Source organism: Notolepis coatsorum, assembly GCF_963971535.1.
Source record: "Notolepis coatsorum genome assembly, chromosome: 19".
Lineage (NCBI taxonomy): Eukaryota > Metazoa > Chordata > Actinopteri > Aulopiformes > Paralepididae > Notolepis > Notolepis coatsorum.
This window is the reverse complement of record NC_140183.1, coordinates 23,094,181-23,110,873: the sequence shown is the minus strand read 5'-3', so window position 1 is coordinate 23,110,873 and position 16,693 is coordinate 23,094,181. Positions and strand designations below refer to the sequence as shown.

At 43.9% G+C, this 16,693-nt stretch overlaps 1 protein-coding gene across 1 annotated transcript in view; it reads left to right on the top strand.

The window, feature by feature from the left end:
• snap91a (synaptosome associated protein 91a) overlaps positions 1 to 16,287 on the top strand; it is a gene marked incomplete at both ends in the record, with an annotated part of 154,288 nt that extends 138,001 nt beyond the window's left edge. Inside the window, 11 exon segments of the mRNA XM_084336577.1 lie at positions 5,103 to 5,225; positions 5,420 to 5,488; positions 6,253 to 6,394; positions 6,396 to 6,397; positions 6,766 to 6,825; positions 10,173 to 10,358; positions 10,465 to 10,483; positions 12,725 to 12,812; positions 14,464 to 14,559; positions 15,096 to 15,209; positions 16,210 to 16,287. Of these exon segments, the coding sequence (XP_084192703.1) occupies positions 5,103 to 5,225; positions 5,420 to 5,488; positions 6,253 to 6,394; positions 6,396 to 6,397; positions 6,766 to 6,825; positions 10,173 to 10,358; positions 10,465 to 10,483; positions 12,725 to 12,812; positions 14,464 to 14,559; positions 15,096 to 15,209; positions 16,210 to 16,287 (977 nt within the window).
• Positions 16,288 to 16,693: the final 406 nt, after the last annotated feature.

Sequence of the window (16,693 nt, the reverse complement as noted above, 5' to 3'; positions counted from 1 at the left end):
CACTATACAGTACATTTCATCAAACCAGCATGTCATGTCTCCTTAACTGTGGGTGAAAGCGAGGGAGAACTGCAATGACTACATTAACCAGAATGCCTCATGCCTGACAATGTTTACTTCTGCAACTCACGCAACACACACAAGCCACCGTCGTTTCAGAAACAAACCCACACAACGGCACAAGACAGCAGTTCTCATTCATCAGAGCTGCACACACACACCAAAGTTCCCCACATGAATCTCACCGTGACAAACCGGGAAAGCCACAAAGACACTAGCTCAGCTGTGCACCTTCAGCGAAGTGCGTTAGCCTAGCCACAAGCTAGCAGCAAACATTCAGACACAACGTTCATTCATTTAGCCAGCATCATGCTTACAGTACCTGCAATAATGTTGTCATCCTCCTGGACAGATAGACTTGTTAAATCATAATATCCACATGTGTGTTGTGCTGGTCCTCAGTAAATGTCCCGCTATTAAAGTGCTAAATGTTAGATACACTAATATAGAGGTTTCGAACGTGGCTGCTCTCAGTGCTCTGTTAATAAAATGTTCAATCAATCAATCAATCCCGCGAGGGGAGAAACAGCTGTGTAGCTACAGAGCTGCAGTCGTAGGAGCCATACTCTGATTGGATTTGCAAGGCTGCCAATCATTCAACCTCCGTGTATTGGATGTCAAGGGCTGTCAATCATTAAATCCTCCATTCAATGGCAAGAGTTTAACTGCACAGACCGTGCTTAGATGACATTAATAGCCTATTTTGATTGGCTATTATTTATTTAACCCTGGTCAACCTGTGCAGATATTCTGCACGAATAATTACTGCAGTGCAGGCCTGCTCAGAGCAGTCAATTTTGGCCATTTTTGAAAAAAAATGAATTCACTGGCATTTTTTACAGAGGAAAACATTTATAATAAAAAAATAATAATAATAATAATAATAAAAAAAATATATATATATAGTTTTCTTTTTTAATATATTTTTTAATATATATATAGGTATATGTAAATTAATAATAATTATGAATTATGGGTGAATTTGTGTTTCACGTGTTGTCATAGAGAAACCTCCACTGGTTAGGGGGCCTGGTCGCCTGAATACTTTGGGCAGCCGAAGAGTGTTTCCGCGTCTCTGATTGGCCAGGTCATTTCTGGTCATGTGACATGTACGCCCAATCGTGGGACCGCAAGTTTCTACACTGGTTAAGCTTAGGCGCTCGTTCGAAGTTGGTTAAGGTTAGAGTTTGTCTTAGAGCATGGCGATAGAACGCCTGCCCTGATTCCGACGGTTAAGCTTAGGCACTCTTTCGAAGTTGGTTAAGGTTAGAGTTTGTCTTAGAGCATGGCGATAGAACGCCAGGTAGTTTGCAGGCTGTTAGACCCGGAAATAGGCGCAGAACTTGCTGTCCCACGATTGGCGCACATGTCACATGACCTGGCCAATCAGAGCGCAAAACTCAAACGCGGAAGCACTCTTTGGCTGGCCAAAGTATTCATGCGGCCTGGTCCTTCTCCATTGTTTCACTCCTCCCTCCCCCTGCTGGGCAGGGATGGGAGGGGGCTGTCGAGGTGGTTGCTGTCAACCCCTCTAGGCATCCCTGTGTAGGTTCCGGTCCGCCAGGCCCAGGTCCGGACTAGTTCCCGTCGACCTGTTGGCCTGGGTTAACCCTTTGAAAACTGAAACACGTTGTTTCTAGGTTTTTCTTGGTGGGATAAGGGAACAACCGCCTCCTGTTAAACTAAACATAGGGAGGTGGTTGGTTCTCCGGTGTGTTGGTAGCAGAGTCGACTCTCGGGTTGAGGCCGGGGTTGAGGCCGGGCTTGACCCCGTCTGCCCGAGAGTGTGTCCCCGCATTTTTCATGACGTCTGCCAATTGTGTCTGTCTCTCCTTTGAACCTCGACCCCGCTGGAGGGGTCGGGTTTGTTGAGGTCATGACATGGTGCACAGCATACCGAACACCCCTTCCGCCGGGTACTGTTCTTACAGTAGACCCTTTAGGCGCCTGTCTAGTCCTCAGTGCTCCAGGCACAGGTCGAGTTCTGGCCTGTTGCCTGGATTGAGGGATCAACCCCTTTGGGGGTTGTCTCCCCGGCGCGCTGTCTGGCCCCGCAGTATTGTGGAGGGGGGTAGCCTCTTGGGGCTTACGGCCATGCCAACCTGGACACGCCCAATCTCGTCAGATCTCGGAAACTAAGCAGGTTCGACCCTGGTAGTTCTTGGATGGGGGACCCCCTGGGAATACCAGGTGCAGTAAGCTAGAGTGCTTCAGGGCGGCGTGCCAAAGGGGGGAAGGGCCTACTCTTGATTTGGGCCCTGTCCGATATGCTGGCGATGTGGGGGGTGGTGTCATCAGTGACCGTCTGGTGGGGTCCCGATGCTACGGCATCGTTGACCTCACCGGGCCCCCTTTTTCGGGGGGTCCTGGCCCTCAGGCTGTTCCTGGGGCTGGGTCCTCCTCCGCGCTCCGCTGCTACGGCCTTGCCACGGGGTTGGGTTCTTGACCTTTGCCCCTGTGATGTTGGGGGCTGTAACGTTTTTTTTCCCTTCCCGTTCGTTCCCTAGTGGCATGTGGGATGCGCGCCTGAGTGGTCGCGGGTCCTTCTGTGAAGGTAAGTCCCACGATCTGCTCACCCTGTGCGTTGAGGTGCTAAACCCTCTTCGCACAGTCGGATCCGATGTGGAGAAAAATTTTTCAGTGCTAGATTGGATAAAGGGATAGTTTCACTAGAGTGCAGAGCGTACTCATATAACTGGTTATAGGATAACCGTATGATGGACTGTGTATGTGTAACTAGGAGGGATATGAGGACTGTGTGTAAGTGTAACTAGGAGGGATAGGCGAAAAGACATTTCAATTGCCTTGTGTACCTTGACAAAGTAATCTTTTTCATGTGCGGCAGTAGACCACACATGCCTGCCACGCTCCACCCCGAGTGGCTTTCGAAGGGGCTCTCTCTGACACAGGGACACACAAGACAAGTTGTTACAACCCAGAACAGATGTTACATGTTGTGCAGACAAAAGGCAATGTGCTACAGGTGTGCAGCCACTCCTGCTCCCAGGTCTAATTAGCTTGACCCAGGACAGGTGTGGCTGCTTAAACCAGCCATCTCCACGGTCACCCTTGCTCCCAGGTCTAATTAGCTTGACCCAGGACAGGTGTGGCTGCTTAAACCAGCCATCTCCACGGTCACCCTTGCTCCCAGGTCTAATTAGCTTGACCCAGGACAGGTGTGGCTGCTTAAACCAGCCATCTCCACGGTCACCCTTGCTCCCAGGTCTAATTAGCTTGACCCAGGACAGGTATGGCTGCTTAAACCAGCCATCTCCACGGTCACCCTTGCTCCCAGGTCTAATTAGCTTGACCCAGGACAGGTGTGGCTGCTTAAACCAGCCATCTCCACGGTCACCCTTGCTCCCAGGTCTAATTAGCTTGACCCAGGACAGGTGTGGCTGCTTAAACCAGCCATCTCCACGGTCACCCTTGCTCCCAGGTCTAATTAGCTTGACCCAGGACAGGTATGGCTGCTTAAACCTCACGCAGAAGCAGCGGTCATAACAGGGCGGTTGCATCTTTCTGCTTGCACACCAGTTCCATGCTCTTACATGGTGTGGTGTACTGTACACTTCAAGGAAAAAGGACTCAGAACTGAGACAAAGCATGCATCTGGTCACTTCCTGCCTGACTAGGCCTGTCTCCTCTTTCTGTCTTCTCTCTGCTGTCGCCTTGCATGGCTCCGACTGTAGCTTCCTAGCAGGGCTGAATAATATAAATATCAAATTGTGATTATTTTAAAGGCCATGTCAGTAAGAGATTTGATTGTTTAGAACGAGAACCGTGTAGACTCTAACCAGATTTTGTGGAATTGAATGGTTGAGTCTCAGCGGTTGTCAGATTACGGTCTGTAATAGCGAGGACCATTTTGACTCAACCATTAAATGCATTTTGAATCTTCTCCAGAGTCAAGAAGATAGATACTGTGCGTTCAGTAGAAAGATATCTGGCTGCAAGCTAGCCTAGCTTAGTACAAATTGATGGAAGTGGATACGGATGAGTATTGTTGGCCAAAAACACCTCTCCCAGAGTTTTAAGCTAGGCTATAATTGGTCCATATCCGCTTCCATTAATTTGTGCTATGCTAGGCTAGCGCTAGCTTGCAGCCAGATAGCTTTCTACTGAACGCACAGTATCTATCTTCTTGTCTGACTCTGGAGTGCAGTTCCCATAATGTTGGCGTGGTCCTTTAAATTACCTGCTTATTTCCCAAAATGTATTTGAATTGACATTTGATTTGAGTCTATGGTTCTCATTACAAACAATAAAATATCCTATTGATATGACCTTTAGCAACTTTTTGCAATTGTGATATAACTTGCAATATCATTTTTAAAGATCTAGTCTGAAGTTTATAGAATGAACTTGTTTCAGGACTTCAGTTCATGGTCCAAATGCTGGTCCCTCAGTCGCTGGACTTCATTGTTGTTGCCAAGGAGACGGGATTGTTGTGTCATCATGTCTCTGGACCTTGTTGTGGTCCTATAGGGAGGTGTAGTCTGACGTCACTTTGGACCACCCGTATATGGATTTATCATTGGGAAAATGGATTATCGGCTATTGTAACAATTCTGCCTCATGAACATTGAAAAGCTTTCCATTTAGCACAAAATGAGTTCCCTTCTATCACTAACATTATTGTTTAAGCATTTTTGGTTGAAATAAAATTTGGCGATTTTTCTTTACGATTAATTGCGAATATTTTCATGTTGAGCTATAGATTGTGGATGCATATGCACAGAAAGGTACACCATGCAAATGCTCATGCTTTATTTTTTTTAAACGAGACGATTTAGAAATGGGCAATGGGAAAATACATTGCGCTTTCAAGATGGTGGACCGGCCGGAAACAGCAATGATGTAACCACTACACCTCCCTATTGGCAGAGCATGTTATGGTGCTCAGTCCATGCTGCCTGGAAATGAGCAGTAATGGAGATGTAACTCTCTCTCTCTCTCTCTCTCTCTCTCTCTCTCTCTCTCTCTCTCTCTCTCTCTCTCTCTCTCTCTCTCTCTCTCTCTCTCTCTCTCTCTCTGTGTAGATTCATTCTCCACTTCTGACTCAGCTGCTCCTCCTGCAGCTCCTGCTCCTGAGTCTGCTGCTGCTCCTGAGGCCTCCTCTCCACCTGAAGCAGAGCCTGCAGCACCTGTGATCGACCTGCTGGGTACCGTACCTCTGACACACACACACACACACACACACACACACACACACACACACACACACACACACACACACACACACACACACACACACACACACACACACACACACCCTGTCTCAGTCTTCTATGGTTGACTCTACTAACACCTCTCTACCTTTCATGCTGCCCTGTGGATGGCTGTCTGCGACCCACAGACTCCTTCAGTGTCCCGGGGGAGGAGGTGAGCGCTGCCCCCGGAGGGCCTGGAGACGACCTACTGGGAGGTACGTATAGAATGCAGAACTGACCACATAGACACGGAGGAGGGGGGATTCAACCACATAGTTCTATAACTGCTGCACTCTGTGGGTTGGTTGGTTGGTTGGTTGGTTGGTTGGTTGCATCATCAGTAGTATCTGTTTTATCATCAGTATTATCTTCAGTATTATCATTATTATCATCAGTATTATCATCTGTTTTATCTTCAGTAGTATCATCAGTATTATCATCAGTATTATCATCAGTATTATCATCTGTTTTATCATCAGTATTATCATTATTATCGTCAGTATTATCATCTGTTTTATCATCAATATTATCATCTGTTTTATCATCAGTATTATCATCAGTTTTATCATCAGTATTATCTGTTTTATCATCAGTATTATCATCTGTTTTATCATCAGTATTATTATCTGTTTTGTCATCAGTATTATCATCAGTATTATCATTATTATCATCAGTATTATCATCTGTTTTATCATCAGTATTATCATCTGTATTATCTTCAGTATTATCATCTGTTTTATCTTCAGTAGTATCATCAGTATTATCATCAGTATTATCATCAGTATTATCATCTGTTTTATCATCAGTATTATCATTATTATCATCAGTATTATCATCTGTTTTATCATCAGTAGTATCATCAGTATTATCATCAGTATTATCATTTGTTTTATCATCAGTATTATCATCAGTCGTATCATCAGTATTATCATCAGTATTATCATCTGTTTTCTCCCAATGTCTCCATCACTACTTCCAGGCTTGATGTCCCCCAGCCTGGCACTTCCAGCTACTCCAGCTCTTGCTTCAGCCATGGCCCCAGTTCCTGCCCCAGTCCAGAACAACCTTCTGGAGTCAGGCTTCGACGCCCTGGTCTCCCTGCCTTCTCCCACACCTCCAGCACGGTCTGGGGTCCATACAGCACCCATAATCCCAACAACACCCCTGGTACCAACAACACCCCTGGTACCAACAACACCCCTGGTACCAACAACACCCCTGATACCAGCGACACCCCTGGTACCAGCAACACCCCATGTACCGACAACACCCCTGGTACCAGCAACACCCCTGGTACCAACAATACCCCTGGTACCAACAACACCCCTGGTACCAGCAACACCCCTGGTACCAACAACACCCCTGGTACCAACAACACCCCTGGTACCAACAACACCCCTGGTACCAACACCCCTGATACCAGCAACACCCCTGGTACCAACAACACCCCTGGTACCAACACCCCTGATACCAGCAACACCCCTGGTACCAGCAGCAGTGGCAGACACAGTGACCACAGCATCGGCACCCTCTGGTGGCTTTGACGCTTCAAGTAAGAGGTTGATGATTTGCTGTGGATGAGGTTTCTTCGTAGGGCCCGATTCAGACTTGAGATAAGCGTGTGCAGCGTGGATTTAATACCAAAATCTATTGAAAAGGCTATCGTCCCAAAACGTCCCCAAGAAACAAAAGACCAGCTATTTAAATATGTCTGATGCGCCGCCCAACTTCAGAGATAAGCACCTGTGTAGCTAAGGTCTGAATATCTTCTCCTGCGTAGCTAAGGTCTGAATATCTTCTCCTGCGTAGCTAAGGTCTGAATATCTTCTCCTGCGTAGCTAAGGTCTGAATATCTTCTCCTGCATATCTTTTGTATTAAGTCTGAGGACTTGTGCAACGTGCTTAGATCCTCCACTCTGAATCAGGCCCTTAGTGCTTACATTTTAACAGTTTTATGATCGCTGTACAATTTCTGAGATATTCAATAATGCAGATGTGTTGCCTCGATGTTCTCAGATCACAGATTGCAGCGTTTGGTCATGTAAGACAGAAAAGTAGCTGCGCAACAGGTTTATCTCTTTGTGAGATAAAACTAAATAGATGACCCTTGACCTTGAAGACTGAGTTCAGAAGCAGAAATAGATCAGGCTCTGCATCACCTCTCAAGCCCATGCACGCGCAACAAAGGTTTTCCACAGGCTCCCAGAGGCACCAGCAGCTTTAAGCTGAATATAATAATAATAAATAATATATATATATGATAAAAAAATATATACTGTATATTTCCCAGCCTCTGATTGGCAGGTGGCTGCACATTGTGTGTACCTTTTGACGAGGAGCGTGAGGATTGGCAGGCCAAAAACATCTGATTGGTCAGAAACAACAGCTCCCTGCATTAATAACCAGTCAGACGTTTTGGGCCTGCTAGTTGTACAGAGTCAGCATTACAATAGATAATAGTGTCATCTGCATAAAGATGAACTTGACAGCCACTCAAAGATGAAACAATAGAATTAATATAAATGATAGATAAGACAGGACCCCGGATTGATCCCTGCCTTTTGTAATGGGTAAGAACTCTGAAACCAACTGAAAGCATTTGCATCAAAGCCAACGCTGTATAGTCTTTGTAAGATAAGAGAATGGTCAACTGTATCAAATGCTTTTGACAGATGTACAAATAAGGCAGCACAATGTTTTCTTTTGTCAAGGGCAGATATGTACTATATCATTCACAACCAAAGTAGTGGCTGAGATCGTGCTATACTTTGCTCTAAAACCAGATTGGTGTGGGCTTAATACAGAGTGATGAGAAATGCTTTGATTTGTTTTTTTTACCAATGATGCCAGGATTTCTGCTAGACAGGACAGTTTGGACATTGGTTGCTAATTATTTAGGTAATTTCTATCTCCGCCTTTATGTAATGGCGATACATTACATCCATTTTCCAGGTACTAGGAACTATGCCTTTTGACAAAGATTAGATATGTGTTATTTGCTCTGTAATTAATGGAAAGAGGGAAAAAAAGGATCCAGTTGATCCTCTCTAGTTGATTTCCTGGTATACATGCATTGCGATGCTTCAAAAACACTAGTAGAGAAAGGTTGGAAGGAAAACTGAGAGGCATGACTCACAATGCACACATGATCATGATTATTAAGAGGGAGCCCTGTATAATTATTATCCAACAAATGACCAGCATCAGCTAAATGTTTATTAATCACCTTGACCTAGCTTGGTCCTGTTATTTTATTGTGTTACAGTGATGGGAATTACATCTCTCCTAAGTGAACCAGCTCATACGACTCTGTTCCTTTCTGAGAGCCGTTCAAATAAATGGCTCTTTTGAATGACTTAATTTCACTAATTCATTTTGAAATGGTTTATCCATACAGGAAGCAGCACAAAGATAGCCGCAGGATTTGTAGGTTACAGTATTGTGTCAATTAATAGCAGTAATCATCACAACACACAAATATTTATACAGGATTTATCTCGTTTTTAATTTCATCCATATTTAATTACCCTTACTTAATTAGTATTCCCAGTTTCCCTACAAAGATACATTACTGGACAGGTCTGGAAACGCATGTTAAAAAGAGACTAATTGAGCATGCAGTCTGTCTTGTTTCCACTACACTATGAGCCGCCCAAATCACACGTCCAGAAAAACGTCTCTTCTCCCGGAAACACGGTTCCCTTTGTTCCTACAGAAGAGCCGCTCAAAAGAACCAGATCGCTGTCGAACAGCACATCACTACTGTATTATATCACTACTGTACTACTGCTGCTGTGTGTTGTGTTCTGCATGAGTGACGCTGACATGCTGACACGCTCCACCTCCCTTTTACATAACACACACACACACACACACACACACACACACACACACACACACACACACACACACACACACACACACACACACACACACACACACACACACACACATATTCACAGCTAGCTACTACTGACAGCTTAACCCCTCAACACTGCTTCCTCTCTCTCTCTCTCTCTCTCTCTCTCTCTCTCTCTCTCTCTCTCTCTCTCTCTCTCTCTCTCTCTCTCTCTCTCTCTCTCTCTCTCTCACTTTTCCCCTTTTCTATCTTCCTCCCTCAATCTGTTGTTTTTTCCTCCCTTCTCTTCTCTTATCTGCCCCTTTCTCTCTCCTCTCTCTCTCTATCTCTCCTCTATTTCTCTCTCTCCTCTCTCTCTTTCTCTGTCTGTTTTCTATGCATTTCTCTCTTTCTCTCCCTCCCCGATCTGTCCCTCTCTCTCTGTTTTTATGTCTGTCTGTCCCTTTCTCTCTCTCTCTGTCTCTCTCCCTGCTGCTTACGTCCCTTCCCACTTTTCCTGTCTCCGTGTCCTTCTCTTGTCCTTCTCTCCACCCCCCTCTCTCTCTGCTCTCATTGCTTGCTTCTACTGTGTAATTGGTGAGTTCAACCTCCCACAGTGCATTGCAGCATGAGTGTTTCTGACAAGCTCCCACTCCTACACCCCTTCTTTATAAGCGCTTCCTGTTTTGCATGCTGTGTTTATTTCCATTTTCTATGTCTATATAATAACTCCTTCCCTCCTTCAGCCTTATACTAAATTATGTCAGAAGTCTCATTTACTATATAATTTACTGGCTCATTTCCAACCAATGGCGTACCAGGAGTTGTAACTAAACACAATAATCCCCCTTTGAATTAATTATTCCAGTGTTGATTCCCTGTGATTGGTGCATGTGTCCCACAGCTGATTATTACCACTGTGGTGGCTGGATTGTCCCTGTTGTCCCTGTGTTGTGGCCCCCCCTCCCCTCCCCCGTCAATGTGTATAGTAGATTAGGGATTACTGGATTGTATCCATGCTGTCATCTCTAATGTCCTGCTCTCCCTAACCTCCTCCCAAGTGTTCGATGGATTAGGTGACCTGCTGATGCCTGCCATAACACCCCAGAGCACCGGAGGCAGCACAGCTGGAAGCACCACAGGAAGCATGGGGACTTCTGGCATGGCCTCGGCCCCTCTCGCCACCCTGCCTCCCACCAAAACCATTGGGGGAGATCTGGATTCCTCTCTGGCGAACTTGATTGGAGGTACGGAGTTGGCGTGGTTGTTGTGGTTGGAGAGTTGGATCTAGTGTTGATGATAAATGTTTGGACATAATTGACTTGACGTTTCTCTTATGTTCTTCTCTTGCAGATCTTGGAGTAAAGAAAAGGTAAGTAGACGGGGTGAGAGAGTGAGAGTGAGCGAGTGAGTGACTGAGCGAGTTTTTCTTGCTCGAAAAAGAGATCTTTGATCTCAAGTGACTACCTGGTCAAATAAAGGTTAAATTAATTTATGAATTTACTGTATGTGCATATGCGTTGGTATGTACGACTGTGTAAACAGCACAACACACCCTCTTCTGATGCTAGTCCTGTTGGTTAGAACACACTTCATACCTCTGCTCCAGTACAAGGATGTTTCCATCATGGAGAGCAGTCAGTGGTGGGGCTGAGCAGTGGGGCGTAGCGCCCTGGGCCGTAGGTTTGATTTGAGCTTTGGTAGGGACACTTAAAGGTGCTATAGATAACATTCAGCCACTAGATGTCGCACTAGAGTATCACCATGTAATTTATCTTATCAGGTGCATTCCCTGTGGGGAAATGGGAAGTAAGGGAGGGGATACATGCACGCAACATGTAAACAACAACATTCATTTTGGACCCACCAAAAAAATTTAAATGATAAATTCATTAATCAATAACTATTTTGGTTGGAAAAATAATAATTGTATTATGTGACAGAGCTCATGAGGCACTCACTGGGACAGAGGCGATGGAGGGAGGATAGTCCAGGTTGTTGATTGGATATTGCCGATAATAGGACAGCTTGCTGATAGGCTCTTGATGCAGCTGTCAACCTGCACTTTTGCAACAGATAAAAAGGCTCTGTTTTGCAGGACCACAGTGTTGTGAATCATAATACTAAAACTACCGTTGGTTGGGACAATTTGTGTTTCCGTGGCTTCGGTAGGGACATGTGACAACTATCGTTGGTGCATTCAATGAGGTGTGGTACATTGTAAACTTTAAAGAGATACTTCAGATTTTTGGAACCCTGGCCCTATGTCTTAGGCCACATCCACACGGAGACGGAACCGATCTTTTTCGTTTTCATTTCAAAAAGGTTTTCCGTAAACACAAAATTGTCTCAAGAAATATGTGCGTCCAAACTATACCACTGGAAATGCTGTAACGCTGCCACAAACTACAACAAAATAAACATATTTCAATAGCTTCTGTGTTTTAGACTTCGCTCTTTTATTTTGAAACCCCCCGACCGGAAGTATTATTGTTGTTATCTCTAGCGGAACAACTTGTGTCGTCCAGTTCTGTGCTTTTGAGCTAACGCTAGTTAAGCTAGCTAATATTTGTCTTCCTTTGACTTGTTGAAAATGTCTAGAATACAAATGTTGAGATTGTTGGTGAATAAGCGACTAACTGCAGCTATGTTGTATGATGTTTCTTTTTTGTTGGCTGGGTTTGCACATTCGGGTTAAGGGAGAGGTGGGCTATTGCATCATCGGTTCAGGAAAGATGCGTACTGGCTTGTAGAGACGGAAACGCAAGGGTGGCGTCTTCAGATTTTTTCATTCTGGGACCCGTTTTCAGAAAATAGCATATTCAGGCTCCCAGAACGCGGTTCCGTGTGGACGAAATGTGCATACGATAAAATACTTTGGCGGATACACCCAAACTCGTCTATGTGTGGACATGGCCTTACTTACCAAGGATGGTGTTGTTGATCAAACCAATGCAAAGTCAATGGGGTCGAGCCCCTGTCTGTACAAGCTGACTGAGGCTCAGTGAAATCTACTTTGTGTGCACTGTGGAGTAAATGTCAGTGAGCTTCAGTCAGCTTGTACAGACAGGAGCTCGACTCCACTGACTTTGCATTGGTTTGTGACTAACTAGCCGTAGCTATAGTATGAGGAACAGCATGGATTGTGCTGAGAAAGGTATCTACTGATCGTCATGGGTAAGTAAGACATAGAGCCAGGGTTCCTTACATCACAACCATCTCTTTAACATTTCTGGCAAGAGCAGTTTTGTATTGTAGTAAAGATGTTTTACTTTAGTTTACACTTTAAATTAGAGGAGAATTCAGTGGAGGGGATGCTCCTCTGAGGGAAACCCTGCAGTGATTATAATATTTAATAATTATGTGAGAACAAAGTGTATCATTGTTATTATTGTTATTATTGTTATTATTATTATTATTATTATTATTATTATTATTATTATTATTATTATTATTATTATTATTATTATTATTATTATTATTATTATTATTATTATTATTAATTATTAATTATTATTATTATTATTATTATTATTATTATTATTATTATTATTATTATTATTATTATTATTATTATTATTATTATTATTATTATTATTATTATCTTTTACAGGGATCCACAGACTGAAAAGAAGCTGACAGGTGGAGCCAACTGGACCCCAAAGGTGGCCCCAACCAGCTGGAGCACAGGTGCCCCCATGGTACGAGCTGCACCCACCCCCACCGCTCACCTTCTATAGAGTAACCTTTATAGAGTAAACTTTATTTATAGAGCAACCTTTATTTATAGAGTAACCTTTATTTATAGAGTAAACTTTATTTGTAGAGCAGCCTTTATTTATAGAGTAACCTTTATAGAGTAAACTTCATTTATAGAGTAAACTTTATTTATAGAGTAACCTTTATTTATAGAGTAAACTTTATTTATAGAGCAGCCTTTATTTATAGAGTAACCTTTATTTATAGAGTAAACTTTATTTATAGAGCAGCCTTTATTTATAGAGTAACCTTTATTTATAGAGTAACCTTTATTTATAGATTCACTTTTTATTTATAGAGTAACCTTTATTTATAGAGTAACCTTTATTTATAGAGTAACTTTTTATTTATTGAGTAACCTTTATTTATAGAGTAACTTTTATTTATAGAGTAACCTTTATTTATAGAGTATCTTTTTATTTATAGAGTAACCTTTTATTTATAGAGTAACTTTTATTTATAGAGCAACCTTTATTTATAGAGTAACTTTTATAGAGTAACTTTTATTTATAGAGCATCTTCTTAAAGTTTTTAGATCAAAATAAAATGGCAATTGCATGATAATTGCACAAGTAGGCATTTAGGAGCTTTAGGAGCTAAAATAAGCTTAGGAGGAGGTGGTTCCAGAGTTTAGTGGCACAGACTGCAAAAGCACCTTTTGGTTTTAGCTTTGACCTGCCCACAGCTATCTACGCAATACTAGCTTTAAAACTATTTTGAAAGAGCAGACATGATAAACTCCCTTAACATTAATCTCGTTAGTCTTTCCTGCACCCCTTACATCCTCTCTCTCAGGCCTCCTCCTTCATTCTTTGAGAAGAAGAGAGAGACAGCATGAATTGAGCTTGGATTTAGTCAGTGTTTGATGTTCTTTCATAAGAGAGTAGCACTCATCAAGTATCCTGTTTCTCACCACACAACTCTATTTGAGATATTATTCTACAACGTGTGTTGGGGAAATTGACTCTTCTCATGTGTATACCACCACCTAGAAGCTCTGATCTATGATGAAATAATAATCTGATTATGTATCTGAAATTAGGTTACTGATTCCCATCACTCTTTCCACCAAGTGGCAGTCACCAAGTGGCATCCAAAAAGAATAATCCCCAGTGATCCCATCGCCATCGCAATTACTCGTGTATATGTCTATACAGGTGTCTATATAGGTTTAAAGCAATCAAATCTTCGAGCGATCGCTCTGTCGCTCTGTCTTCTGAGGGGAGGAGTCCTTGCAAAAAAAGAAAAAGGTGTCTCGACCAAACTATTCCAGTTCAAAATGTAGGCGATACTGCCACCTGGCAGGATTCGATCGTCATTGCAATTGTAACGTAGGCGGATGAGCCAGGGAAGCCCAGGGAGCTCCGGCCGAGTGTATAGAACGGGGATCAAAGGAAAAAGATCAAAGGATCAAAACCCGAGTATACTCTGGTTTTGGCGCTCAACCACTGGCGGCGAAACCCGACTATACTCGGGTATGGCGCAGAAAGAGTTAATGGTGCGGTAGTTGTGAAACCACATTGGCTGTACTGTGTAGATATGAACCACGCCCTCTTGCTTTTTAATCTCTTTGATGTGCCTTCCCGTTTCTAGGCTGGCTCCACCCCTGGAGCACCAGGCGGCCCTGGACCAGCGCTCCCTGGTGGAGCTATGGTACCGCCAATGGGAGCACAGCCTGGATTTGGCATGGTGAGATTAATTTCTCAATTTCTTTATCGGGATCAACATTTGCTTTATTAACACATCTGCCATACTGGTTGATCATGACATGGGATTGAAGGAAATGGAAGCACTATATGTTCAAACTGGAATCAAAACAATAGGTAGAACACATTAACCTTGCACTGCAGCTGGCTTCACAAGATAACTTGTGCTTGTGCCTGAACCATAGTGGTTTGGACCAATCAGCATCCTTCTCTGCCTGCCAGCCTTATTTGAAACAGAGACGACTTCCCAGATGGTAACAGACAATCTGGCAGGTCAGGTTAGGAACACACTGTAATTACAAACCAATGATCGCCTGACTCAGATTACTTTTAACAATCATTTTCATAATTCGAAAAATATATGAGGGATTTAGTCACCTGCTCCGTGACGTGTGTTACTGTGTTCACACAGCGTGAAGAAAATAAATCCACTTATTTACCGCACTAGCTTGGACTACAAACCTATTTATCTGGAGAACAGTTGTTGATTGTAACGGCCTTGTCTACCTGTCTGCCCAGCCTCCTGGACCAGGGCCTGGCGCTCCCATGATGCAGCCCATGATGGGTCAGCCGCTGATGGGACAGTCCATGATGAGACCCTCCTACACTGGTGTGGCTGCACCCGGAGCGCCGGTAATATGGTTTCTGACACAAGATGAATGTGCTGAATGTGTGTTTATTAAATAAAGCTTTGGTGGGACTGCTGGGTACAGCCTCCTCTGGTGCTTCCGTGGGAAGGATGGAAATCATTGCCCCCCTCACCCCCATTTTGGAGCAACTCTCTGGGGGGCAATCTCTTTGGGCACCAAACACTTATAGGACCAATCTCTGTTGGGGCACCAAACACTTATATGACCAATCACTGATGAGGGACAAACACTTATAGGACCAATCACTGATGGGGGACAAACACTTATAGGACCAATCACTGATGGGGGACAAACACTTATAGGACCAATCACTGATGGGGGACAGACACTTATAGGACCAATCACTGATGGGGGACAAACACTTATAGGGCCAATCACTGATGGGGGACAAACACTTATAGGACCAATCACTGATGGGGGACAGACACTTATAGGACCAATCACTGATGGGGGACAGACACTTATAGGACCAATCACTGATGGGGGACAGACACTTATAGGACCAATCACTGATGGGGGACAGACACTTATAGGACCAATCACTGATGGGGGACAGACACTTATAGGACCAATCACTGATGGGGGACAAACACTTATAGGACCAATCACTGATGGGGGACAAACACTTATAGGACCAATCACTGATGGGGGACAAACACTTATAGGACCAATCACTGATGGGGGACAAACACTTATAGGACCAATCACTGATGGGGGACAAACACTTATAGGACCAATCACTGGTGTCAGTGGAGTGGCGACACAGCCTGGAAAAGGGGAGAATGAACTGACTGCAGCTTGCAGTTAATTAGCCTAACCTGTTGTTGGTCAATTGAGTCCCACTACAGTAGAACACTCCCAGTAGAATACACAGTAGAATTCAATAGAATTTACACTCCCATTATACAGTACAAATAGACACTTGTGTAACCCCCCCACACACACATAGGCACGTGACAATCTGTGTTCTCTCTTCCTCCCAGTCTCCTGGACCTGCCAGCCAGAGCCCCAAGAAGCCCAAGGACCCTCTGGCGGAGCTTGACCTCAAGGACTTCTTATAATTCCCCAGGTGGCCAATCAGGACTCTTTATTTCATAGTAGTACCAGAGGGAGCGTTACTGGAGGAATTAAAACCCTCTGTTGAATCACTCTTTAGCTCTGATGGTTTCAGTATGGAGTTTTTACCAGGTAGTGTAGTCAAGGTATTATTATGTAGCTATAGACCACCGCAACACTTCCGGGATTCTGAAATCATGGGGGAGAGGGTGGGGGGAGAAAATGAATGAGTGTGGGTGAGAGCCTCGACATTAATGCACAGTTGTAGCCCCCATCTCATCCCTACTGTCGCCTATAATACCAGATATTTCCACGGACCAGAAGTCACACATGCATACATATTGTGCAGTTGTTTTGAAGTGGTCTATACGCAGTATGCACGTCTCTTTCTCTGCTCATCAAAAGTATACT